Raw genomic sequence first — 27,533 nt, 5'->3', positions numbered from 1 at the left:
CGCCGACAGGGCCGGGGGGGGGCGACTCGCGGCGAGCTCCCGTGGTCGCGGGCCGCGCCAGGCTCTAGGCAGGCCCGCGACCAATCAGTTTAAACCCGGGCGCCCAATCACGGCGCCCGGGTCCATCCAAAGGGGGCGGGGCAAGCACGGCTGGCCAGTTTTCCCTCTGCTCCAGCGGCCGGGTATTTATCCGGCTGCCGCCCGGCCCGGCCCTCATTTCTGCGCCGGCCCCACAGGACGTTGGAGCTTCCCTCCCCCACCTCTCCCTGTGTATTTTGTCTTTCATCTTTTGTCACAACTTTGGCGGTGGAGCATCGGATCAGATCCCATTTGTTGGGGAGACTGGGCCTGCGCGCACAGGCTCCCCATTAAGGGGACTCCCTTATGGAGTCTTGGGGGTGAGCGGCAAGGGGCACGCCCAGCTCGGGGGCTGCCAGGGCGCGCCACCCCCAGGTGGCATGGGAATCACCAAAGGGTGTACACCGGGTGATCTCCCCCTTCATGCCATTCCTGGTTCCCTCCCTCAGCCTGGGCCTGAGGGGGATGTGGTTCATCGGCTGACAGGCGGGTCACCCGATGCAGCGGATCTGATCCTCATGCTGCGCCAATACTCCTCATTTGCTGTTTTGTTATGATGTTTTAATAAAGTTGTGGCCTTGTTTTCTCCAGCCCGGTGTTTGTCTGTTCTGTCTCTCGCCGCGCACTCCCCCCCCCCCCCGGCTTCAACCATAGGCGGCAAAATGGCTTGATGGCTGTCTCCTGAGGTGGACAATGGAATTGGGAGAGGCTTCCTGGGGTGGACTATAGGTGTGAAAAGTGCTTGACGACCTACAATTGCCGGATAGGAGGGGCTATCAGGTCCCAGAATAGCCCTGATTAGGAAGGCGTGTGAGGGAAGGACGGTAAGGTGTGGATGAGATTAACTCAGGAACTCTTGGAAGACCTGTTTAAGACCACAAGTGCTTCTCCTGGTCGAGGAAGGGCAGTTTGTCGATCTGATACACCTCCTGGTAATTTTCTAACTCCAGCTGGGGTTGGCACCTGTTCTGCCTTGCCCAGCAGTGTCTTGTGCTTATGGCACATTGAGGAAGGAGTTTCTGATATTTCATATTCATAAACTACCCTTTCAGTGTAAGGAAGGGGTCTGACTGCTAACAACTGCATCACCAAAACCGCCTGTAGTTCAACTGAAACCTGACTTGGGTCACCAAACTAGTTTTCAAGTCTATGGCTTGCAGACAGTCTTAATTCCTGGCACTTCTTTGCTAAACAAGGTGCAGGCATGAAACTCAACTGCATGCCATGCTGGGATCTTCAACTAGATTCTAAACGGCTGTTTTAGGTGCAAAAAGCTGCTATGTGGGACTTCTGATAGAGAAGGGGGCATTAACCTTTCTTCCCCTCATGCAGTTTCCCCCATCAGTTCATTTATTATTAGGAAACCAGCATGTGGGAAAGTGTAACCCCCCCCACACACACACACACACATACCAGGGCCTTAGTCAATACTTCAGCGTTACCTGAGATGGTTAGCTCTTATTCTTCATGACAGATATTGCATGGTGTAATGTGTTCTGCCCACTGCTGGCACCAGGGTTTCTGGCGCTTGCGGCCACCCCCACCCCCTGTGGGCACGCGCCCCCCAAACTGCGCAATGACGTCACCACGTGATGACATCACGCAGCAAAGCCAGGCCCATTGGGTGGCTGGGGCGGCGCATGTAGGGTGCTTGCACTCCGCACACTGCCCCAGCTGCCTGCCCTGCCTGGCTCACAGCTGCTGCGCCCAGCCGGGGGTGTGTGACTGCAGCGGCATGGGGCTGGCCAGCTGCAGCAGCTGCGGGCCAGCCACGCCAGCTCCATGGCATTCACCTCCGCCCCGGCGCCCCCTCCAGCCCTGCGGCGCCTGCCTCATCACCTCAATGGTGGCACCGGCCCTGGTTCTGCCACTTAGACACTTCTTTTTCAAACTCTTGATTAGTTTAAATACCACAATGGTCCTCTGTTGCTGTTCATGCTGTGGTGAGAGCAGCTAAAGGAGCCCTTTGCTTGTCTCTTGGAGAGCCTGAGACAACGACAGAGGGGGGCTGCTGGGAGATACGCCCATGCTAAAGGCTGGATGGGAAGTCTGGGGACAGATTGAATTCTGTGGCCGCCAGTTGTTCATCTCAACTGAATATTTTGTAGGCTATAATTGTTTTTTTTGCAAGTAAAGGACACTGGGAGTTATGAATGGGACACTGGGAGAACATTAAGCTGCCTTATATTAAGTCAGTGTTATCTACTCTGATTGGCAGTGGTTCTCCGGGGTTTCATGGTGAGATCTTTCACATGACCTATTACTTGATCTTTGTAACTAGAGGTGCTAGGGATTGAACCTGGGACCTTCTGCATGCCAAGCCACACCCTTGTCTTTGTTTTTGTTTTTTCCCCATCAGTTTAGGCTGAATAATTTAGTCGTAAATTCTAAAACAGTGTTCCTGACTTCAGGCACGAGTTTTCTTCTCTCTCACTTTAGGCAGCCTCGGATGGGGTGGTGTGACTGGATGACCTGTATATATGTTTCCAGATTAGTGAGTGACTGTTGCTCAGTGATGCTGGGTACAGTATGACTGTGGGCCTTGGGGACAAAATACACCCTTGTTATTTGCATGTTAGAAACTCTGTTGTGAAGAAAATGTCCCTGTGTTTAGAGGAATAGGAAAACAAAAGATGGGAAATAATTATTTATGGTTTAAATTAGATGTGCAACCATATGGTCTCACTTAGAACAAATGGGATATGTATTAATCCTTCTGAAGGTACTCCTTTCCACATTGTGACAGAAATCAACAGTTCACAACAGTACGCAGGTGCTATTCTGAATTGCATTACTAGTCTTTGGAGGCAGAGATCCTTTTCCTTCCCTTATTTCATAAAGTTGCTGTTACCTGTGAAGAAACCTTGGGATACAAAAAGCTATCACTATAATCATATTGAATAAATTGTGCTACAGTTTTCTATTACAAACTGTTACCCGAATGGCAACGTGTGTCTGTTCTTCTGACACCAGGATCATCCCCTGAGCACATCTAGAGTGCAGACCAGCATCACAAGGGTTAATGTATACGCTTGTGATCTTTCCGCACATATACCAGTATCTCATAGACTGCACAGCAAACATCACAGGGGACTTTTTCTCAATATTGGGGAATGACAAACAACACATACATGCAATAATTAGGTTTTATTACTATCAAATAGACAAATGAGAATGGCTGTAAAAACTCTGACCAGGAAATGCACTGCAGTGAATATATAACAATACAGAGGAATGTTAATGTTCACACACTGCATCTGTGAGTTAGGCTTACAAAGCATACATGACACACACTGCTAATATTGACCTAATTGTTACTAGTGATCCTAAATTCCTAATGTATGTGTACGTGGGGGGGGGGGTAATAAAAACAAACAACCTATCTTTGAGAGCACGTTTCCTAGTCGGCGAAGAAAGATGATCTCGGCCAGGGTGGATCTGCTGAGCTGCGCACTGACGGATCAATTGAAGTCTTAACTAACTTGTACGGCATCCCAAACCTACACTTACACTCTTGCACTGGATTTTGCAGACTTGCACATGTGCCACCAGCTTATACTAAAATGTGTATGCATGATAGGTAAACTAGGGTGATTATTGGCATTTGGTACATGTCTTACTCTGGAGTGGGTCTTGCAGGATAATTCTGAAGACGATTGGAAATCTAGGATGTTGGGGATGTTGCAGGGATGTAGCAATCCCCGTGCAAGACTGATGTATGAGGGATGGATAGATGTCTAAGCAGGGATATAGGTACAAAGAGATTAATGAGAGACAGGTTTCCATGATAAAGGGACGCAACATGAACAACACCATTTGTTGGGTATGATACCATAAACTGTCCCATGGAGGAATAAGGGAAACAGCCTTTTGCATTCTGTTCCCTTTCAAGGCTAGATACACAATTAAGTTCAGAGAAACATAACCATAGAAAGTAACTAGAATAAACTAAACTCTAATTAGAGTAAATGAACAAACATTCTATTTGGGTATAGCATTGGCTTCACAACTCAGGTAAATACAACCAGGATGCTAAGATCATAAAAGTGTGTGTGGAGGCAATGACAAGAGGGGGAGAATGAGGCAGGAAGGCATCCGTTTGTTTCACACTCTCAGGATTCTCAAGCACAGAGAACTCATGACTACAGTGTTGTACTTTTCCCTATATCCTTTTTTCAGTTTTAATGCCTGCTTACAGGCTGAGACCGAGTACAGGAATCAGAACATTGTAAGTGTGGTGTGGGGCCATCCCAGGGGTCTCAACTTCTTTGAGGCAATATGCATATAATGGAGGTGTATTCATATTAATGACATGACATTGCAATACAGATACTGTGATGTCACAAAACCATGCACAGAAGGTAAATAGCAGTAGATAACAAGTATTAGAAATTAGTTGGCATTTCGGATGTCATTTCTTTAATACAGAGCTAATACAGTAGGTTGGCTTCAGCAGCAGTTTTCCAGTTACAGAAAAGGAGGATTTTTGCTGACTTCTTCCTTCACCGTTGATCCCTGAGGGTCCCCTGTCCCCCAAGAACAGCATGTCAGGGAACCCTTTGGACTACAGTGAAACGGAGAGGTGAGAAAGTCCCATTGCGCTGATGGAAATCCCTTCTATTGGATCCAACCCAATGTGTTCCGTTATCGGGAGTCTACCTGAGCAGTCGGGCTTTCTTCTTTATGGATATTTTAGACAACTCATTTTGCTGTCAAAGTAGAATCTATGGTTGCTCCAATGACCCTGAGGCCAGTGCAGTTGCCTCCCAGGTGTCAGAAGTAGAGAGCCCCAAGCTACACATGGTGCAGCCAGACACGAAGCTGCAAGAACGCTATGGCCCGGGGCAGGAGGGTCTGACTGGAAATAGCCCGGTCGTCATGATATGTTGCCTGCACAGGATGTTTTCTTAGCCTTTAAGTACTCTCCTAGGAGCAAGCCCCATTTGGGGACTTATGTTCAAGGACAGCTACTTAGGATTGCAGACTGCAAAGAAGGAAGGCTGCCAAGGACAGGGCAAGGGAAGACTTTCTTGCAGGCAGCTTTCAAGCAAGAGCAAGGTGTTGGGACTGAAGACAAGCCCAGACAGCAGAGGGCAGCGCCCGGCAGAGCTGCTCTCAGGAGATGCAGGGTCAGTAAGCAGGCTCTAAACCTGTGGAAGGCACTGCAACGTCTATTTAAAGGAGCAGCAATCTTAAGTAGTGGGTGGAAAGGAATAAATAAAGGGCTTACACCAGCTGATGATGAGGATGGGCAAAGGGGAGAACTCTGTATGATGAGTTTTCGTGAGTCACAGCTCCCTTCTTTAGATACTCACAAAAGCTCAAACTTTACCACAAATTTTGTCAGTTTTATAGGTACCTCTGGGCTCTTGCTCTTTTCTGCTGCTACGGACAGACTAACATGGCTACCCATCTTGATCTATCTGTATGATGAGTGCCCCTGCCCACTGAGGCGCTGTTGAACCAAAGTAAAAACAAAAAACAAAAAAGTACTAAAATTAAACTGTAAGTGTCCAGATGAAAACTTTAGATTTGAGCAGCACAAAAACAGTAGCAATAAAATTGAGTTAAGCTAAAATGAGTAGTCAGCCATTCAATTGAGACTAGAGAGCTCAAACATCTTCAAATAAACTTACCAGTGATAGAAGCCCCCACCCTCCCAATCAACAAAAAGCTTGAAATTTTTTGGAAGAGCTTTTGCCTGGTGCTGAAATGGTAATTTGTTGGGCTTGCGGGGAGGGGGGCGATGATGAAGCAAACAAAGTTCTACAGCTCCCAGATTACTATAAACATGCAAGAAAAGCAACAAGTCAGTGGTGCAAGTGTGCCCCACAGCCATACAAGGCTGAGATTCCCCAACATCTTGGGGGGGGGTGGATTCAGCCAACCATTTCATTCAGTTTCCTCTAATTCCCCTCCTTCCTCCAGCTCCTGTGGCACATGTCTTTCACCTATGCAGCTCCTCTGATTCCCAGCATAGTCCTTTTGGTGGACAAAAGAGAACATCTTCTCCTTTTCTGGTGAATGGAAAAGCTGATGTCTCCAACCCATTGGTTCATATTGCTGGTCATCAGTGGACAAACACAGCTGTGCTGTCCAACCTTCTACCTTTTCCTTCCATGGCAATCGCTTGCAGAATCAAATGGGGAAACCTATTTGAATGTCTAGCAAACTGGCATTCGTAGTTATTGATGAGTTTATCATCTTAATATACTACTTGCTGAGCTGTACCATGAATTTATTATGTCACTATGACATGCACTTCAATACACTATGTTGTCTACTGCCAAGGGAACCGGCTGCAGCCTTCCCCGCCACCCTGCTGGCCATGGTGGAGAGGGCTGAATATAAATCAAAAATAAATAAAATAAAATAAAGATAGGAAGGTTGAAAGGTAAGTTCATTCTTCCTTCTGCTGAATTTGAATATGGTAACTGGCAGGACAATTCAGGATATCAAAGACATAATAGAATGTGTTTCAACGGAAGAACAGGATATGGTTGGAGGAGGTTAGGAAATACTCTGATGGTGTCAAAAGGACGAAGCCCACGTTCCTTGGAATGATATATATGGGAGAAAGAAAATCCATGATATAATACCACTAAATGAACAAAACAGAAAAGATGAGACTGTGTCATAACATTAATTTTCCTAATTATAAAATGACTCATATTATTGAGTGTTAATTAGCTCAGTCACAACATCATCTTAAACTCTTTGAGCTAATATAGCAACCCTAGGAAAAAAGGTGTGAATGTGATAAAAATGTGCCTGTGAGAATAAAAATAATCATGTCATTTTTTAGCACTCTGCAGAATATTGTGCCTCCAATGAAATCAATTGGACATTTGCAATTAATACTGATGGTTTCAGAATTTTGCTATTGATATACATTCTCATATTTTAATGGTCCTGGTTCAATGAAATTCCTCGTATGATTTTTATGTTGCAGAGTATACGATTTAACAATGTTTCCACAAGATGGCAGTACATCATGCATTAATAAATTATATCCCACTGTTAAATGTGGGTTGGTTGTTGGTTATTTACTGGTTTATTTACATGGGGCGGGATCTGTCATATATTGTGTTGGGTCTCTTTGGGGAGAAAGACAGGGTATAAACACTCAAAAATAAAAAGATGATTCATACAAGTTAAACTTTTTCTTGGCAATGGATAACCTTCTAACCTTAAACAACTTCTCGTTCAAAATAATGTACTTCCTAACACGTACATGACACTGGTCCAAATGACTGTAGTTTCCAAAGTTGTCTTACATGTAGACTTCGCCGGAAGGTTATTTTTAAAAATACTTCTTGTTTGGGTGCGGGGCAGGGGAGTCATGTAAACATCCCTTCAGAAAATCCCCTGTAAATGTCCAAACCCTATTTAGATTCAGTACTCTGAATGGTGCTGGTTTTGTGCCAGGGAAGATTCCAAAATATGTTCTATAATTGGACTTGCAACGTTCCACACAAGCTGTTCAGGGTAGCAAATAATTGAAACATGTTGAGTGGGTGTGTGGACTGATTTTATGATTTAATCACCTTGTGGCTGTTAGTTTTAGAAATCATTGACAATATATGAGCACTGATATGTGTATTGCTTTTGAAAAACGTGTTAATAAACTATTGCAGTATTATTTATTGTCAGTTCAAGCCCTGAACTTCTTTGGTCTTCTGAGAAAGAGCTGACACATTCCAGTTGTTAGCATAAATCACCACATGGTGAGTTATCTCACATCATTGCCTATTGTCACCTCTTGGTTTGGCTTCCTTTTTGAATAGTTGAGCCAATTTACATGATTCCTTTGTCACTGGATATCTCATCTGTTCTTGAAAGCGAAACAGGGTCAGTCGAGACCAGACCACCAAGGAAGTCCAGGGTCACTCTACACAGAGGCAGGCTATGGCAGACCACCTCAGAATGTCTCTTGCCTTGAAAAACCTATGAGGTTGTCATAAATTGGCTGCAACTTGTTGGCACTTTCCACCACCACAGGCATCTGACGAAGAGAACTTGATTCTCGAAAGCTTATGATAAAATAAAATTGGTTAGTCTTAAAGGTGCTACTGGACTCTTTTTGATTTTTCCACCACCACAGATACTCATACATTTAACTTTTCTGGCTATGTAAACTTATTTAAAACATTGAAGGAGGAAAGGAGCATTTATGTCCACAGCATGTAACAAACAGGTGGTAAAAATGTTTAATATGATATGAGGTCTGAGAGAACCAAGGTATAAGAACATTAAAAAGACCCTTCGTGGATTAGACTAATGGTTCATCTAATCCTTTTTGCATACAGTGGCCAGCCAGATGATGCGGAAAGCCCATATATGGACCAAAAAGGGCCGTCTTCCCTGGCTGCTGGGACCCTCCAAGGAACTGTAATTAACAGGTATAGTGACTCCGAATGTGGAAGTCCCAATCTATCATCATGGCTAATCACAACTGATAGACATTATAATTTTAAAACCTCTAGAATGCCCTCCTTAGTGGTTTTTTGAAAAAAATAGAAATGTTCAACATTATTTAGCTCTTTGTAGGGAAGGTGTCCTGCTCCCTTGATCATTTTGATTGCCTTCTTCTGCACTTCTTCAGCTTTATGATATTCTTTGAGAAGTGAGGCAGCCAGCATTCCAAACACACCATTGTTCTACAAAGGGCATTATAACGCTAGCTGTGTTATTATCAATCCCTTTTCTTACAAATCCCTAACGTACATTTTGCCTTACATTGGAGTTAATTTGTTATATTGTTGGTTCACTCATTCAATTTGAAGAGACTCACTTGAAACTCTTTGCAGTCTAGCTTGCACCATTCTTAGATGCCCTTAGATTTGTCTAAGACCACCTTCTGGGCTTACATTGCAGGTGGTTTTTGAACCAGGACCTTCACTTCACACTTATGGCAGCCACCATGCCATCCCAGGTCTCCAATCAGACAAGTGAAGCAGAATTGCTGTGGTTCTTCCTGCAGGGCCATTGTGCTTTTAAACCTACAATTTCACTTACTTCTGATACTAGACTCCCTAGAAAGAAGTTCAGTATCCTTCTACCTATAGTTTTTTCAAAATGCCCTAGGAAACTCTGTTCCTTGAAAACATTTTCCAGATCCACATTGCAAAAAATGGTCAACGTCATACAAGGTTTCTCTCCAGGCTTTTCATATGGGCATTTCTTTAGTATTAACTTGTAATGAATCCTTTATGTGATGTCACTGCGCTACAAAACGTGGCTGGGTGGGGACTGCCACAGGAAGTGGGTGGGTCTACATTCAAACAAAGGCAGGTTTGGCAACCACAGAAAAGGATGACCTGCACCCATGACATTCACTACAGGATGAAGAGATTGTTGTTGTCTGCTTGTGCAAAGTGAATAATGGCCGTTTTCACACGCCCAAAGCCTCCAGAAGATTGTGCGAAACTCACAGCACAAAGTGTCTTCCTAGCGTGATTTCCTGGCACAATCCCATTTAATGGCACGATTTCTGACATCATCACACCATTAAAGGGGATCGTACCAGGAAATTGTGCTAGGAAGACGCTTTGTGCCATGAGTTTCGCACTATCTTCTGGAGGCTTACGGGTATGTGTGAACTGCATGAATTCACTACAAAGACTTACAGCCAGGGGTCATTTCATAGAAAAAGAGCTGGAGGAACTCATTAGCATAGCTAATTAGCATAGGCCATGCCCCTTGATATCATCAGAAATGTCATTAGTGTAACTGATCCAGAGGAGTTAGCCGTGTTAGTCTGTAGTAGCAAAATCAAAAAGAGTCCAGTAGCACCTTTAAGACTAACCAATTTTATTGTAGCATAAGCTTTTGAGAATCAAGTTCTCTTCGTCAGATGCATGGTACATAAACTGGTCAAATATAGAAGAGGAGGGAAGGAGAGAGAAGAAAGAAGAGAGAAGATGCAGTTAGGGGGGGAGAGAGGGAGGGTGCAATCAAAACATTCCTTTGCTAGTAAATGTAAACATCTCCTTTTGGTGTCCTTTTGGGGTCAGTTGGCTTGAGTGAGGCTTCAAGGGAGTTTGCCCTGTTAGTTTGCAGCAGTAAAATAGCTAGACCATCCAATTCCTATGTAGTATAAGCCTTCGATAACCACAGCTCTCCCCGTCAGATGCATCTGACAAAGAGAACTGTGGTCCCCGAAAGCCCACGCCAGGCGCCACTGGGCTCCCCTGGACCCTGCCTCTGTAAAGGAAATCTGTTACCTGTGATAATGTGATAACCATTCATCATTCATCAACCATTCAATTTATATACCGCCCCTGGGGATGGGCGGTATATAAATTGAATAAATAAATAGTCCCTATTCAGTCCCAGCTTGACAGAGTCAAATTTGCATATGAATTCCAGTTCAGCAGCCTCCCGTTGGATTTTGTTTTTGAAAGGTTTCTGTTGAACTACAGCGACCTTTAAGTCTTTGATGGAATGTCCTGGTAGATTGAAGTGTTCTCCCACTGGTTTTTGGACGTTTCCATTTCTAATGTCAAATTTGTGTCCATTTATTCTTTTGCGTAGAGGTTGGCTGGTTTGTCCAATGTACAGAGCAGAAGGACATTGTTGGCACATGAGGGCATATATCAGATTGGAGGATGAGCAGCTGTAAGAGCCAGAGACAGTGTAGTTGATGCCATTGGGTCCTGTAATTGTATTCCCTGGGTAGATATAGGGGCAGAGCTGGCATCTGGGTCTGTTGCAGGGCCTGGTACCTGTGCTGGTGACTCTGCTGGCCAATTCATGATTATGGGTGAGAAGTCGTTTAAGGTTGGGGGCTTATACTACATAGTAATTGGATGGTCTAGCTATTTTACTGCTGCAAACTAACAGGGCAAACTCCCTTGAAGCCTCACTCAAGCCAACTGACCCCAAAAGGACACCAAAAGGAGATGTTTACATTTACTAGCAAAGGAATGTTTTGATTGCACCCTCCCTCTCTCTCCCCCTAACTGCATCTTCTCTCTTCTCTCTCCTCCCCTCCTCTTCTATATTTGACCAGTTTATGTACCATGCATCTGACGAAGAGAACTTGATTCTCGAAAGCTTATGCTACAATAAAATTGGTTAGTCTTAAAGGTGCTACTGGACTCTTTTTGATTAGTGTAACTGATTTGCATATGTCACACCCCCTGACATCACCTATCCTGGCTGTTTTGGACCCAATCCTGGCCATTCAGGACTGAAATTGGGCCCAAAATGGGAAAAAGGGGATGAAAACGGCTGAAAAGGGGCACAAAATGGTCAGAATCAGGCCACTGCTGAACAAGAGAGTGATCTGCTGAACAAGAAAGTGACCTGTCAGAGGCCTGATCTGGGCTGTTTCGGCTCCAATCCAGGACAAAATGGGCCACAAATGGCCGAGAGTCAGGTGGGCAGGGCTACCTGACATGTGACCTCTTTGGGGAACTGCTGGAACTTCTAGCACGTTCCCCCTTGAAATGAGCCCTGCTTACAGCTATAGTGCAGGTGCTACTTCCCAGTAGCAACTCATGAGTAAATGCACAGAAGGGCCTGATTCAGATTGGGAGTGCCTTCTCCTCTGTATTGTTTCCATTGGCGGTGGCTGAAACAGCATTGGGACTGTGGGGGTGTTATTTACCCATAGGGATCCAGCACATGGACTGAATACTTGCACATGCTGGATTCCCAGAGAGAGAATAATGCTCCCCTCCCGCAGCCTCTGAGAAATGGCGGAGGGTGGGGGTGGGGAAACAACCGTGTGGGATCTTGTGTTGGTTTACCCTAGATAGATCAGTCCCTTTAATTTTTCTAGGCACCAGATCCTCAGCAGCCCTCATGCCTGGGAACAAAAAAACCCCAGCCACAGCTGTTAAGGTTTGCGAAGGGGAAAGGGCGTTTAAAAGGAACCCAGTGATCACAGCCTAACTTTAAGCATGAATAACTGCTCCAACAAAAGGTACCACTCACCACCCTAGCAAGACATTGCCATCAAAGTGAGTGGCCATTATCACATATTTCTGGTCAAGGAGTGCTTTGCTGTGTGTAGTGAACCTTCATAAATAACTTAATTGGATGATTCTGTGCTATACAAAAAGCAGGGGGAAATTCTCCTTGAATTTAAGCAGTGTCTTGAGTGTACATTACATGGCAAATGCTAAGTATTCCACAATTACTCTACAACAACTGCAAAACGTCTCTGAAATCCCCAGCAGCCCCCAGGCTTGCAGGGTAGTTTGTTATGGCCCTGGCATTACATTATTTCATTGATATGCAAAAATTGGGCATCCAAATTTACTGCAAACCTATTCCTCAAAATCTCTCTACACAAGGAACTCATCTTTGCAGACGCTCCAAGAATGAACTCTATCACTTCACTTGCCATTTTCTTATTTCACTGTAAACTTTTGTTAGTAGTTTAGTTCAAGAACAAAATTCAGCCAAGACACCAGCAACTCTATTCTTTTGCCTTTTTATTGTAATTGTTGTACATACTATTAAACTGAATGCCAAGTTATAAACATTTCATCACCCGGCTTCTACATGGATAAAACCAGCATTGGTGAATTTGCTGTTCTGTGATATTTCAAGTGTCTGTTCTGGCTAGTTCTTTAATAATCTTCTAACCAATACATTTATATGGTGTAGTAATATTTTGCCAAAATGCTGTTAAAGCCCTCTGAAGAATACATATAAGAAACACCTGACAGAAAGACGCTTTCTGTTTTTGGCTGAAGAGATTCTTGTTCTTATGAAATTGACATTTCTAACCTGGTGTTTGTGCTACCATTAATTAATGGAAATTAAAAGATATAGTCTGAAATGTTTGATGACACATCTAGAGTTATTCCAATGATACTGGTTACATGAAAGCGAACAAACTGTACTCATACTCAAGGTGCATACATCTGTTTGTTAGAAACAACATGCATTCACTTTACAATTGAATCCAGGGGTCACATGTTCAGCTGCACGTGTGTTGAATATAACTTGAGAATTATAAAGAAAAATCAAGTGCACACTGCACTCATAGTGTGTATGTACAATGTAACTTGTGAAGAGGGCTGCTGAGCCCTATCTATCTATGCCACCACTGGCTGCAGGAGGTCAGTGCATAGAAAACATGCAGCATTCATTTCCCACACGCTCCCCCTCTTTCTCAGGGCATGTACCACATGATTCAAAAGTTTTCTGCTGAGCCAACTGTTCAGTATACAGGGAACAGCAATTTGGAAAGAGGACAAATACTAGATTCCTACATTATGTAGTTACTAAACAGTGAATTAATCAATTAAAAATTATTTAATAACTACTTACAAGGGTTCTTAGACTACAAGGCAGAGTATTTTGAAGGGCAGTCGCTAGTAGTAATTCCAGCTCCATGCTAACAGTAGCCATTTCTGTCCTCCACCATTTTTGTGTATGTGTGGACAGGAGCAAGAGGTGCAGTTCTGGTCCTGCTTCCATTTTCTGGTCAGTCTAATACACACAGGTATGTACCTCTTGAATAGTATAGATACGTGGTGCTAGAGGCCAATGTTATACCCCGCTGTTTTTTTGGGGGGGGGGGGGTGGACCTTTGAATTCTTGTGTGATATAGGAGTTAGAGTGTTACAATAAAAAGGGGTAGTAGGGGAAAGCCTGGTTTCAAATCCCCACACAGCCTTAAAGCTAACCGGGTGACCTTTGGCTGGCCACTCCCTCTCATGTCAATCACGACCATATTGTTGTTGTTGTGAGGGTAAAAATAAAACATTGGGCTTTTGAATGAATCTGTCCATCCCTTGGGCTCGAGGGATCAATGGAACCTGACTGGGTTGTTTCCTACTTCACTTTTGCCACTAAAGCATGTGATAAAACACATCTAAGTTTAATCTTACCTGAACTTAATCAACTTTTGTATTATTTTAAGCCTTTTAATACTTAAAAAACAATGTTCATGTTTAGAAATGGTATAACAGAGATTTCAGAATTTATTACATTATTTTATTTACACACAGCATAATTTACATGGACATTATTAAATATGAACAATACAGAGGACAATGACACAGGCCAGAGCAAAAATGATACTATCAGTACATCTTAATAACCTTACTAGATATCATTCAAAACCAAACATAGTTTTGGACTTCAGAAAGCAGATCTAATGTAAACAATCTAAATTCAATTTTTGTGGAAAAATACTTTCTTTTCCTAAGGAGATTCTGTTTGAGTATCTGCAGTGCCAAAGGGTAAAAGAGACCCAGTATTTTGAAATGCAGCCACTTAGAAATCTTTCCATTGAAAGCTGTGCCCATGTTTAAAACTGTAAAGGCCTACCCTCATTTGTTCCTGCAAAACAAGGATGACACTGAAATACTGAATAACAACATATCCACAGGTTTTTAAGTATGTTATATAAGATATTCGTGACCACTTCTTGAAAACTGAAGGATAAATTCGGATTCATCTCTGTGCTGAGAGTATAGCAAGATGCTTTCTGTACTATTAAAAACTCAATCCAGTTCCATCTAAATTGTAGATTACATCTTAACAATCCAAACAATCAAAATGGTTAGCAAATTGCCTATTAGGTTTGTTTTTTGTTTTTTTAAATGATAGCATATTCTTGGGCCCTATATACAGAACTATTTTTTTGGCAGTAAGGAATGGATACCATCTCTGTTATTGGCTGTGATCAAAGCTCCACCAGACTCCAGGAGCCTGGGCCAGCACAGAAGGTCTTCTTTTGGTTTGGGGTAACAGTCCATGCAGACAATTCTATTGTATAGATGGAGCATTCTTTCAAGAGAATGGAGCACTTAATTCCCCACATCTTACTGATAGAAGGGGGGGAAAGGCCATAAGCCAACTACTACCTGTGAGCATATAGAAAATAGATGGGGAAAAGGGGTGGTGGGTTCATGTTTCCATGCAGCATATTAGAGTCTGTATAGAGACATCTTACAAGAGGATGCTCGAATGAAGACAGACACAATGTTAGCTGGGAAACGTAGGAGACAGAGCAGAAGGCGTCACTTTCACCTCTCTACAAAGAGCAGGGGGTCTGAGGGTTTATTTCTTCTCCCCCCCCCACCAGGAAATTAACATAGCCTTCAGGGAGGAGAAGGGGGAAGGAGAAACTAACAAACCCTCCGAGGAGCAACCCTCCCCCCCAGCTCTTTGTAGAGAGGTGGAAGTGACGAAGCCTTCTGCTCTGTCTTCTATGTTTCCCAGCTAACATTGTGCCTCTCTTCTCTCGAGCATCCTCATGTAAGATGTCTCGTCTATAGAGACTCTTAAGATCTTAAGACTTTGAAACGGCATTTAAAAATACTAGATCTCTAGTGGCCCTATTGGCAGTGCCACATAGATAATGGAGCTGGTCCTGTGCCCATGCAACATTTGGTTCTGTTTCTCCATTACATTCCCAACTTCTCACTGTCACAGAGATGCAGCTCCTCTAGTAAAGGTATTGTATTTCTGCTATTCGTTTCAGTGGCACAGACCCAGGATTCTAGGGTAAACCCCCTTCAAAATGAATTCTGGACACCACCAGCACTTAGTGAATGGCACTCAAGCATCCTGACCTGGAGATCTGCTGGAGGCTCAGGCCCACAGCACACATATAGCTACACTATACAGGTGGGGAGGACGATAACTTTCTGATGGGAGGACAAAGTCCCAGGTTCAATCCACAGTACCTCCCATGAAAAGAGCCCAACATAAGATTCTGGACAGCACTTGGTTACGTGAGCCACTGGTCTGATTGTATAAGAAGGGTCACTGTTCTTCTGTATTTCCGAGCTACATAGAAAGCTGTGGATCACAGCATCAAACCTCAATGGACTCTTCAAAATTATTACGTTTTCCTTTTAAAAAAAAAATTGAGATCACAGAAAGAAATATACAGCAATAAGGAATAAACTCTGGCAATTCACTGGATTGTGCTCTTAGAAATGTGCAACAGTAAAGAAAGCAATTATACAAGATTTGCTTTAGGCAACTTAGTTACTGGGTAAAATGAGATAAGACCGACTGGAAGGGGTAAAGTTAGCCAAGTGATAAGCTAAGGCTTTGCTACTACTATTCAGATTTGGTTACAAACACTTTTATATTCATATGGATGGACTACCTTAACACTTTAATTTTATGGAGTACATGACTGCAAAAATAGAAAGCATCCTATTTATTTACAATATATATATACATACGTAACTGAAACATTTCCTACAATACAACACAACTGCATAGATTCTTCTTTTTAAAAAAGAAAGAAATCAGACACAGGGATGTGTACAGCATGTCAGAATATTCAAGGTCCTACCAGCCTGGTATTTGACAAAGTCATTCATTGTTATCCTCTTCACATTTGATAACAGAAGGCCTCACACTGAGAAACAATGGACACATTCAGCTAAGAAACTAAATATCAAAAATTATTTTCCTGATGCCAAGCACTCTCAAAAATGCTCATTTCTGAATGTGATTGGCGGTCACTGGTCAGAGATCTGACACCCCACCCCCAATTTCATCAGGGAAAAATGAATACATTCTGTTGCAATTTTGTCAAAATTACACTAAGAACAGGGTTTATGAGACCAAGTCAAGAAAAATTAGAATTTTTCCCCATTTCATCCAGATTGTTTTCAAGCAATAGTGCAATATACAATCGATATGTAAGAATGGGGAGTTTTGCTTTTTCCTCTCCCTCCCTTTTCCCAGGGACAATGTATTGTGGCATGAATACTAGGAAAATACACTTTTCCTGTAACAGACAAGATAGATGAAAAAAAGACTTCAAGTTGTGCTGACAGGTTAATTGTTGGTAAAGGTCTTCACATTCACGGTTCTACACCACAAGAGCCCTTCTGAATCTAGTTTAGCATACAGAGGCTAGCTAGAGGGTTCTAAAAGCCCATTCCCATAATTGCAGCAATGTGACACTAATTCTGAACACGGAGAGTTCGTTGCAAATCACGGCAAACGACCACTGAACAATCCATCTCCATGAATTTATCTATTCCTCTGTTAAAGCTATTTAAGCCAATAGGAACCTAGATTCTAGCCAATATCAAAATATACATGGCAGGGGGTGCAGGAGGAGGGAAGTTATGAAGCTGGTATTATAAAGTTGGGATTCTAACTTATTTTCTTTTAAATCTTTCTGTAATTTTAATTAAGTTTTCAAAAGTAATTAAGTCAATGCAGTACCTTGGTCCAATAGTGTGAAGTTTTATTTTTTAAAATAAAATAGTAATTTCCAAACCAAGGGGATCAATCATCAGTTTTCTTCTTCAGTCGCATCTTAGGATCCCATGGTTGCTCTATTCTAGTTCCTTGCATTGATTAGCAATTTACTTGCAAGCATACTACAATGGCACGTCTCCTATTACTCCACTGAGCAACGTTTGAAGACTTCTTCCAGCCTAAGGAGCTTTCCTGCAACATAAGTGGCTCTTTCTCCAAAGGAAGAGTATCTTGAATTGGAAGAAGACTCCTTAGACAGGGATAAGATAAAGTTGGATACATGCCAATTTTATCCCAAGATAGCACCTGCCATCACTGACCTATATGATTGTCAGGTTTTGTTATTTTTAAAAGACAGGAATCTAGTACTAAGTTTCCTAATTTAATTCAGGTACAGGAATAAATAATTTTTCATACTACTCTTCAAAATGGTCTGGTGGACAAAATGTTGCTTTTGGACTGGAGACCCACATTCAAATCCTTGTTCGGCTAAGAACAATACATTCTTTCTCTTGGTCTCATTTCCCCAATCTCTACAATGGGACGGTTATTGACCTACATCACATGGTTGTGAAGATGAACAAGAATACTTGCAAAGCTACAGAAGTGATAAATGATATTTTAAAGTTTTACATATTCTAGTAAGAGGCAAAAGATTTACAAAAGCCATTATGAAAACAATATAGGTTACGTATGTACAATTTTATCATTTGAGTTTTGGTTAAAAAATATACAGGTGTCTGAATATCAGTAGGACAACTGCTCCAGAAGTTAAACTGGATAAAACAAACACTGGTTGATCCTTAGGGCAAAGGATTGTGGTTCACAAATTCTCCTCACAAAACAATGTAAGGAGGATAATTAAAAATAATCAAATATAGACTTCTATACTTGATAGCAGGCACTGAAATAACTCAGGATACAACCCAGAGAGCACAAACAAGTGCTTTCAAACATGTACCAGAGTCCTGCCTCCACTTTTGAATGGAACATAGACTCTTCCGCTGCATTGGAAGCTGGTGTCTTGTGGGAGCGACTTGACCAATGCCGGAGGTGGGGAGGCGGTTATCAGAAAGCTTGTGCATGTACAGAGGTTATCCCACAATCCTTTGGACTGCAGCCTCAATACAGTTAGAACTTTCTTTTTATTTGTTGCAGTTCCATTCTCTGCAACATGGACACTTGATATAGACTGATGCTCCTCCCACTTCTGTATTATCATATTCTGTATTATCATTTGCTCTAGATAACATTTGAAGAGAGTTTTCTGGCATGGTGCTCAGATGGGAATTAAAACTGGTTTGGGTTGGTTTGTTAACTCTTCTGCTGGGTAATCTGCCCATGCCTAACAAAATCTGTCCTTGTTTTGCCATTTCTTTTGTGTTCTTTTGATCATTTTAAAACCATTGTCATTCAAAGGTTTGAGGTAGAGATCCTCTTAGGAGATGTCCACAACACTAGATCAAATGAAAACTTGTATTTACAGCTGTCATCTTGGCACTAATTTATCTGCTTCACACATCAAGACTGGACTTGGGTTTCTTTTATCTTGGAGCCTCAGTGTTTCCCTTCAAGGATACTTTTGTGGAGTATGGGATGCTGGATGCGATTCCCTAGAAATTAAGCTTGAAAATCTATAAAGAGTTTATCTCTTATATATAAAGTAAGATGGAGGACACTGCAATGGAAACAGACATCAACATCATACAAGGGACTTCAAGGATATGTAATGAAAAGGGATAATACACTAGACTGTAAACAAAATCAGAGAGTTCAATATATTTCTGTGTTGGAAATGCAAGGTGTAGTGGTCGATTAGGACCTCAGAGATACAGGTTCAAATCTCCTCTCTGTCATGGAAGTTTACTGGGTGAGCCTTTCTCAGCCTAACCGATGTCACAGAGTTGTTGTGAGCTTAAAATGAAGGAGAGGAGACTGATGTATACTGTCCCAAGATCCTTGGAGGAATGGTGGGATAAAAATGTACTAAATAAATAAATGATGATGGGGAGTCTAAAGAAACAATGACTACAGCGCTGCAACACCAACTAGATATAGAAACAAGCTCCATATGCATTGCCGTGCTCCTGGTCAACGCAGGGCTTTTTTTCAGCTGGAACACGGTGGAATGGAGTTCCAGAACCTCTTGAAAATGGTCACATGGCTGGTGGCCCCATCCCGATCTCCAGACAAAGGGGAGTTTAGATTGCCAAGCGGCATGCAGGACAATCTAAACTCCGCTCTGTCTGGAGATCAGGGGGCAGGGCCACCAGCCATGTGACCATTTTCTCCGAGGGCAACCCACCGAGTTCCACCACCTCTTTTCCCAGAAAAAAAGCCCTGAGTCAAGGTATTGAGATACTCTTATAACTCAGCCTGGACTCTTGTGTTGGAGCTACTTGCTTCCTGGCCAATGAAAATGGTCCCATTCTAAATTCTCTCCCCATTTAATTATTATATTTATGTATATCATTTTTAGCTTTGAAAATTTTTTCAAGGCATTTAAAACTGTTATCCACAAATAAAAAACCCATAGCAATCTTTCTGTAGAATTAAGCTTAAACAAAAGTGGCAGCACAAGGCTCGCCTTTAAAATGTCTACCCAAGACCCCATCCCCAGGTTTGGTGAAGTAAAAACATCTCCACCAGCCGCTGAAAATGACAGAATGTACAGATAATGTTATCAGTGAATTTCATCCTGAGGTCCTCTACAGAAGATAGCTTAGGATCCAGAATGGACAGAGCCTAGAACAGGTCTTTATCTGTAGACCTCAGTTCCTGAGGGAGGTGGGAAGAAGACACTTCCTGTGGTTATTAGGACATAAAATTTAGATATATTGGTATTTACATTCACATTATCCAATCAATATCTGGATAATGATATCCTGTACCACTTGATGTTTCTGGACTTTCTTCAAGGACAATCTCATGTAGTCATCTAGGTTCCAATGGGTCTAGCATCAAAATGGAAGCTGACAGAGGGGGGAAGTTAGCACACATCCTAATCCATGTCTGTATTTGATGGATGGCACTATTCTCCCTACCAAGATGACACAGACAACATGCTTACCATGCAGTGATAGGCAAACTGTGCTAAATCACCATCTGGTAAGTGACTCCTTGTTTAGGTCTTAGTTCAGAGCTATAACCCATCATGAAACTTAGTTGTTTTCCTCCACTGTAGCCCTTCTCCCTTCCTGAGAGTTCTATGTTCTCTTGTCTTGCAAGGTTTCTTTCTCCTTGCCCCTACTCTCAGGCACAAAATGAGGCATAGACTAGTGAATTTTAAAACTCTATGAAGCTTGTGCACTATATTTCACAACAGCAGGGTTACATGGTTTACACAAACGTCACAAACACAAATGGACAATAATTTCAGCATAAAAATGCTTATATGTTTTGGAAATGGCATCAAGGGAATGGTATCTATGATACCTCTCTTTGTTACTTCTGCAAGGTTGCTTCGTATCTTCTAAGACTGACCTAACAAACTGCACCTTCCTGAGGAAACAGGCAGGCTCCGCTTTTCAGACAGGCCTGAGGCTGATTTTCAAGAGTTTCTGCACAGCTCTGGGAGGGGGGGAGGTGTGAAACAAGCAGAAAGTATCTTCAGAACTACCCTGGTCTTCTTTTCTGGCTGAGACAAGTACCACATTTCTTCTGTGCTTGTACAGTTCTGTAATCATTTGTGATGGGGATGGCATTCTGCTTTTTCACTGTGGTGACTAATGTCTAGGCAATCATCTTTCCTAGTATGTTCTTCCAACTGCTTAGCAGGCTGAGGCCTTCCAATGCTGTCATCAACTCTGCAGCTACAGGTTGGGGGATCACAATTGCGTAATTGCAAGGAATCTACCCTTTCACTTCCTTTCAATTCCTCAGGGTCAATCTAATTTTAAAAGTATATGTATGAAACTGCCAGGAGTTATGACAACATAACATTGAATTTACAAAGAGAATTGCAGCCAGTGTGTAAAAGTGTAGGAACTGGGAGAACCAAGTTCAAATCCCCAGTCTGCCATGAAAGCTTGCTGGGTGACCTTGGGCCAGTCATACAAGGCCAGCCTAACCTACCTCACAGGGTTGTCATGAAGAGAAAATAGGGGAGAGGGAAATTATGTAAACCACCTTGGGCCCCCGCTGGGGAGAAACAAGGGGACCAAATGAAATAAATAAATACAAATTCTGATGTAGACAGCTACTGAGGCTGAATCTTGTATGAGTTTTGTTTACCGATTCCAAAGAACTCACAGATCTGCAGTGAAGTTAGACCCTTCTAAGTCCACTGAAGTCAGTTGGCTTAGAAGGCTGGAACTCTGCTTGGGATTGTATTCTGTGAGTCAGGCCTAGGCTGTGTGTTAGTCACACTGACACATCAGCACAGCCAAGTAGATGCAAAATTATCTCTTGAGAAGGAGAGATAAGTATGATCAAGGTTGGTTAACCCGTCTTACGGTATTTACTCCAATGCAAGGCTTCTTTCCAGGTATGCCCTTAAAAAGAGAGAGGGTTGCTTTACATTCATATACAAGCTACAGTTATGCCCAGTAAAAAAAAAAGTAATATTTTTAAGGGGAGTCATCTTACATTTGGGGTTACCTTCTTTTTGAGTAAATACTAAAGAGCAATTGGTATATTAACTTGCAAGTATCTTACCCAAGAACAGACTATCCTTCAGTTATTTTAGTGTCAGTTACCACATACAGAATATCTACAGCCAGTGGTCAATTCAGACCATCATCATAAACTTAATACTGATGTAATAGCTTGTAGGGATGTGGAAAATAACACTTTTTTAAAAAGTAAAATCACTGTCTTCCGCAGCAAAATACATCCAATGGGTATTTTGTTACTTGGATTAAATGTGTGAAACTCATGAAGAATGGGACACGCTGACCAAATGGTGATTTTGGTGAGTAGCAAAACGGAGATGGGTTCTTCTCAATGTCCCACTGACCTCAGTGGCCTTCCGAGTGCACCCAGTCGTAGATGACTAGAGGGATGCTCACCAATGAAAACAAGATTCCCAGTGCCAAAAAGAGAGACGCCTGCAACCAAAATGGGGAAAGACTTAAAGCTGATAGAATTCACTTCCTCAAAGAGATTAATCCATCAATAATGGGTCTCAACACTCAACACAAAGACACAAAGGAAAAAACCCCAACCGCTGCATTATTCACTAACAAAGTTTGTCAGTTATTTAAGGAGAGTTGCATCTCATATTACATTTCAAAACCTTAGTTGGCAACTAGTTCTTAAAGGTGAGCTGTATTTTGAACTGAACAATAGAGACTCCAGTGATTTACACACAGGGACAAGTGGGGTGGTTTCTCGGTAGCTGCTGCAGCTTCCAATACAACACAGCAGCAACGGGGCTTCCCCATGTCCGATTTCTCATACTTTTCCTGCCCTAGCCCCCTGGCAGTGGGCACTCTCCCCACCCATTCCACCAGGGCTTTTCTGCTTTTGATTAAATCCGCAATTGAATTATTATTATAACCAGGGGCCGTGTCATAGAAAAAGAGCTGCAGGCACTCATTAGCATAACTCATTAGCATATGCCACACCCCTTGACATCACCTATCCTGGCTGTTTCGGCCCCAATCCAGGCCACAATGGGCCCAAAATGGCTGAAAATCAGGTGGGCGGGGCCACCTGACATATGACCTCTTTGGAGAACTACTGGAACTGTGTTCCTGTGCGTTCTCCCTCAAAATGAGCCCTGATTATAACCAGGGCTCATTTTGAGGGGGAATGCACAGGAACACAGTTCTGGTAGTTCCCCACAGAGGTCACATGTCAGGTGGCCCCGCCCACCTGACTCTTGGCCATTTTGGGCCCGTTTCAGCCTGGATTGGGGCCGAAATGGCCTAGATTGGGCCTCTGACAGGTGGTGGATCACTCTCTCACTCAGCAGCAGCAGTCTGATCCTGACCATTTTGAGCCCCTTTTCAGCCATTTTCAGCCCTTTTGCCATTTTGGGCCCAATTTTGGCCCTGAATGGCCAGGATTGGGTCCAAAACAGCCAGGATAGGTGATGTCAGGAGGCGTGTCATATGCAAATCAGTTATGCTAATGACACACTTCCGGTGATGGCAAGGGACATGGCATATGCTAATGAGTTATGCTAATGAGTTCCTCCAGCTCTTTTTCTACAAAATAACCCCTGATTATAACAATCTGTGTAACTGGTTCTCTGAATTCCCACATTAATTTTTTTTAAAGTCTCTAATCACATTTCACTTTCCCTCCTATATCCTTCTCTCTTTTCCAGTCTGATCTTAGGTCTGCTCATGGGACTGAAACATCCTTGGTCACCCGGGGTGGCTGACCTGCACCAGTAGATGGGCAGAGGGAGTATGACTCTTGATGCTCCTGGACTTCTCAGGGGCTTTCAGTACCATTGATCGTGGCATCCTTCTGGACTGCCAACAGGAAGGACTGGGACCAAGAGCCCTTGGCTTATTGGGTGGTGGGGGGAATGGAATCATAAAGAGGTTCTTCAGGAACAGAAATTTTGCTGAGGGCCAGATGGAAAGCCCTTAGAGCCAGACTGAGTGACTGGCTGCCTTGCCTATCAAATACACTCTTTAGCTGAAGATACTTGCAAACATAAATCCCAAGCAACTGGCTTAAGGAAACAACTATCAAGACTCTAAAAGCAGTTCCTAGGTCTTCTCTTGAATCTAGACAAGTGTCCATGATGTCTGAATGCAGCCTTAGCCAATCTTATTTCCATTTCTGATCAACCAATAAAGCTTCTCATGACCAGCCATCAGTTTTCCAAACTACATGACGTGAGCGGAGGATACTTCCTGCAACTGAAGTAAGTGGTAGTATAAGCACCCTCTGATATCAGTGATATCAGCTATAGCAGTGCACAGATACTAGGGTGCACATTCTCTTTTATGCATGGATGTGCCCCCTTGCCTTCCAAGGAACAAATAAGGAAGCCCCTGTGCTGCCATAGCAGTTCCATCTGTGTATCAAAACACACATGGAACAACGGGTGTTTGCACTGTTGCTGTTTGATGGTTTTAATATTACTTAAGGAAGGCCGAGTTGGAAACAGTTCAACACAAACAAACAGAGTTCTTCAAAGGGTGAAAATCTGTGTGTAGCCTTTGTTACACTTTGGGAGCTCCCAGATTTTTAAACAGTGCAAGCCTATGCATGGTTACTCCCTTGCAAGCACACTGGCTCTTTAGGATTGCACTATTTGTCCAGGAAGGATTACTGAGCCAAAAAATTCCTTTGATTTGTGATAAAACTTACCCAAATCCTCTGAGTCAGTTTTGATCCGTCCTGGTGTGTGATTTTTAAATACAGTGATGATGGAAGAATAAAAATCAGCATATTGGCAGAAGTTACCCCTGCGTAGACCAAATTCAGGAGTTAACACTGACAATTCAAGCATGATCACAAGAGAAGATGCTTCTTAATCAAATGTAATTAGAATACTGTACCTACAACTCCAAAAATATCCTTCATGGAGGGTATGAAAATAACTAACAGGTTGATGATCACCAGGAGGACCAAAGTGACCACAATGTGACGGCATAAGTGAAATTTGGTTTTTCTAGCTAGCTCAAATAAAGAGGAGCGAACCTGTAAAAGAAAGAAAAAAATAAATTGCTGTCAGGTGAAATCTGTATGAGCAGCCACCTTTTTTCTTTTTCTTTTTGTCCTGCCGTACCCTTGCAAACCCTCCACCCCCCCCCCCCGCTCTGCATTTCCTCCAGATGCTTTTTACTTCAGCTGCAGGCATTTTATTATTATTGTTTGCTCTACTGTCTGAATTAATTACTCCCACTAGGCTAAAATTCATCCTTTCTTTCAAAGAGCTTAGCAAGTCAGAATCTCTATGATGAATCAAACAGGAAGGGGGGGGGTGACTTTCCTGCACCCAAATATGCAACTTTTCTGTTTGATTCCAACCCATACAGCAGCTTGAAATGAGGCCTCTGATGAGTGTAATTAGCTAAGAATGCATAGAAGCATACAATGCCATCCCAAGCAGACTTACACCCTTCCTAGTCCATTAAAATTAATGGGTTGGGTGTAGTTCTCCTTAGGATGGCACTGTAGTTCCAGCATTTCATCTGAGGAACTCACTGTTGTTCACCTCCATTCCAACCCAGAATTTTTGTACTCAATAGGCCTGGATGAGGATTTAAGAGTATTTCCCTCAGTACCATAGCCTTAATAAGGAAACGTAAAAAGTTGGGAGCTCAACAGTGTGATGGAGGAAACTCCATATAGCTGTTGCTCTTGCTCCTCAAGACTTCGTTCTTGCTGAGCTCATCCACAACTTGATCTGCAGTTGGGGGAAAGAGCAATGGACAGGCATCAGTCTAAGAGGAGGAGAACAGTCTCTTGGTCAAAAGACTAAGGAAACCAATGGCTGGCTCTCTGAACACCTTCTGGAGAATCACTATTAGGGGTGAGTGGCTTAATTCAATGTACAGATTAATTATGCGAACACACAAGGGAGATCCTTGGACCATGAGGGAAGGAGAGAGTGCAAGATTCCAAAGACCCTCTCCATACTTGTTCATGCAATGGCAAACCATAATTTGTCATCATGTCACCAGGTTCATAAACCTCATGCTTCTCTTCTTTCTTGCTGGAAAATCCCGTTTACCTGTGCCATATAAATATAGGCATACAATTTGACTGGAGTTATTCCCCCTCCCCACTAACCAGGATTCAAAACCTCAACTGAACATTGGCTTAGACTTAGTGATGGAGAAAGGATTAAGTCTGCTTAACCAGGCTCATGCCTGTATTCACACGAGTAACAAACGTTAACTTTTAACCCAGATTCCTGAATAGCAGTTATACATGATGTCTGAACAAAAATTATGTCTGCTGTACCAGTAGTTTGACATAGTTGAGCACTTCAAGTTCATATTGGATATTTTAATCTTTTCTGTTATTTTGTGGACTTGAGCCCCCCCACTCCTGCAAATTTAAGCACTGCTATAACAATAATATGTACTTTGGGGGAGGGAGTATATGTAGATAAGCATGATTTACTATAATGGACAAATCTGGAATTTTATGTTGGAGACATTATGTGACAAATATGACTGCCACAGCTCGTAAGTAAATAGACCGTTGGTATTGGAACCTAGGAACTGGAAATATATTTTCAGTTTCCAAATGGAAAAGAGACTCCAACTTACAGTGAAAAACAATACTGGGACTGTGAGGATGACTGCAACGATGACAGCCACGCGGACTGTCAGGACGAGGATGTCATCTTTGCTCTGGTACTTGTGGAGCAGATCCGACTGCACATTTTCTGCAGGGAAGACAAACAGAGAGTTGCTCCAGCTGCTAGGCTAAATTTATGGACATTGCCACTGAGCAAGCAACATCGCATACAACAAGGGATTAAATCACTTAGAGTTGGTGATGAAAGAAGGTGGGTCAAAAACAACATTTTAAACCTGGCTCTAGTGACCCTTCATATTCAAGGGGAAAATGTGATGTGCTTGACCAGTGTTAGCCCCTAAGCAGAGTTACATTCTTCTAATCCCATTGACTTCAATGAACTTAGAAGAGTATAACACTGCTGAGGATTGCACTGTTAGTTGGAACCAAGTCTCACTGAATTTAGTGGTGCTTACTTCTGAGGAAACCTGTCTAGGAATGAACTGCTTATCTGTTTGGCTCAGAATCGGGAACGAAATTCCAAATAAGAGCATCCGTTCCAATTAAACCCAACGGGTCACCGACAAACAGTATAGGAATACTGACATTTAAAAAATAAATCTATAAAGCGATTATCATTTTGGATTCTTTAATAATTTAAAATCACACAGCATAACATATATTTTCCTGATTATATTCTAAATTATAAGAAGGTCATTTATTCTAAACAATGAAACCCAAATAGTAAGAAGGGGGAAAAATCTATTCTTGAACCATAAAGTTCTGGTTACCCTTTCCTCTTCCGCAAGAGGCCTTTTCAAAAATGGCCATCCCAACAGCACCTGGATGAGAGTTCCCCTAGAGCATGCTGTTCTGAGTTCCTTGGAGGAAGTGGAGGATACAAACGAATGAATCAATCAATACATAAACGTTATGGCAGAGACACAGATCTGTACTAATGCTGAAGACTTTGTTGCCCACCGTTGCTGTGCAGTATGAATACAACTTTGGAGAGAGGTGAAGACTGGGCCACTCCTGTTAATGTCACATAATCATCTATGGGCCTGTACTATTGCTTCCCCATCTCTGAT

At 42.6% G+C, this 27,533-nt stretch overlaps 1 protein-coding gene across 1 annotated transcript in view; it reads right to left on the bottom strand.

Moving 5' to 3' along the window:
• Window positions 1-19,634: 19,634 nt before the first annotated feature.
• The window catches only part of SLC38A1 (solute carrier family 38 member 1), a 61,153-nt gene continuing 53,254 nt past the window's right edge, over window positions 19,635-27,533 (bottom strand). The window contains exons 13-16 of the mRNA XM_054989205.1: window positions 26,472-26,590; window positions 24,750-24,891; window positions 24,559-24,656; window positions 19,635-22,331 (exon numbers count right to left, since the gene is read on the bottom strand). Of these exons, the coding sequence (XP_054845180.1) occupies window positions 22,242-22,331; window positions 24,559-24,656; window positions 24,750-24,891; window positions 26,472-26,590 (449 nt within the window). The 3' untranslated portion in view covers window positions 19,635-22,241. The remainder of the gene's footprint in view (window positions 22,332-24,558; window positions 24,657-24,749; window positions 24,892-26,471; window positions 26,591-27,533) is intronic.

This window comes from Eublepharis macularius, chromosome 9 (genome assembly GCF_028583425.1).
Source record: "Eublepharis macularius isolate TG4126 chromosome 9, MPM_Emac_v1.0, whole genome shotgun sequence".
Lineage (NCBI taxonomy): Eukaryota > Metazoa > Chordata > Lepidosauria > Squamata > Eublepharidae > Eublepharis > Eublepharis macularius.
Note: the sequence above shows the minus strand (reverse complement) of the source record. Positions and strands in the feature narration are given on the sequence as shown.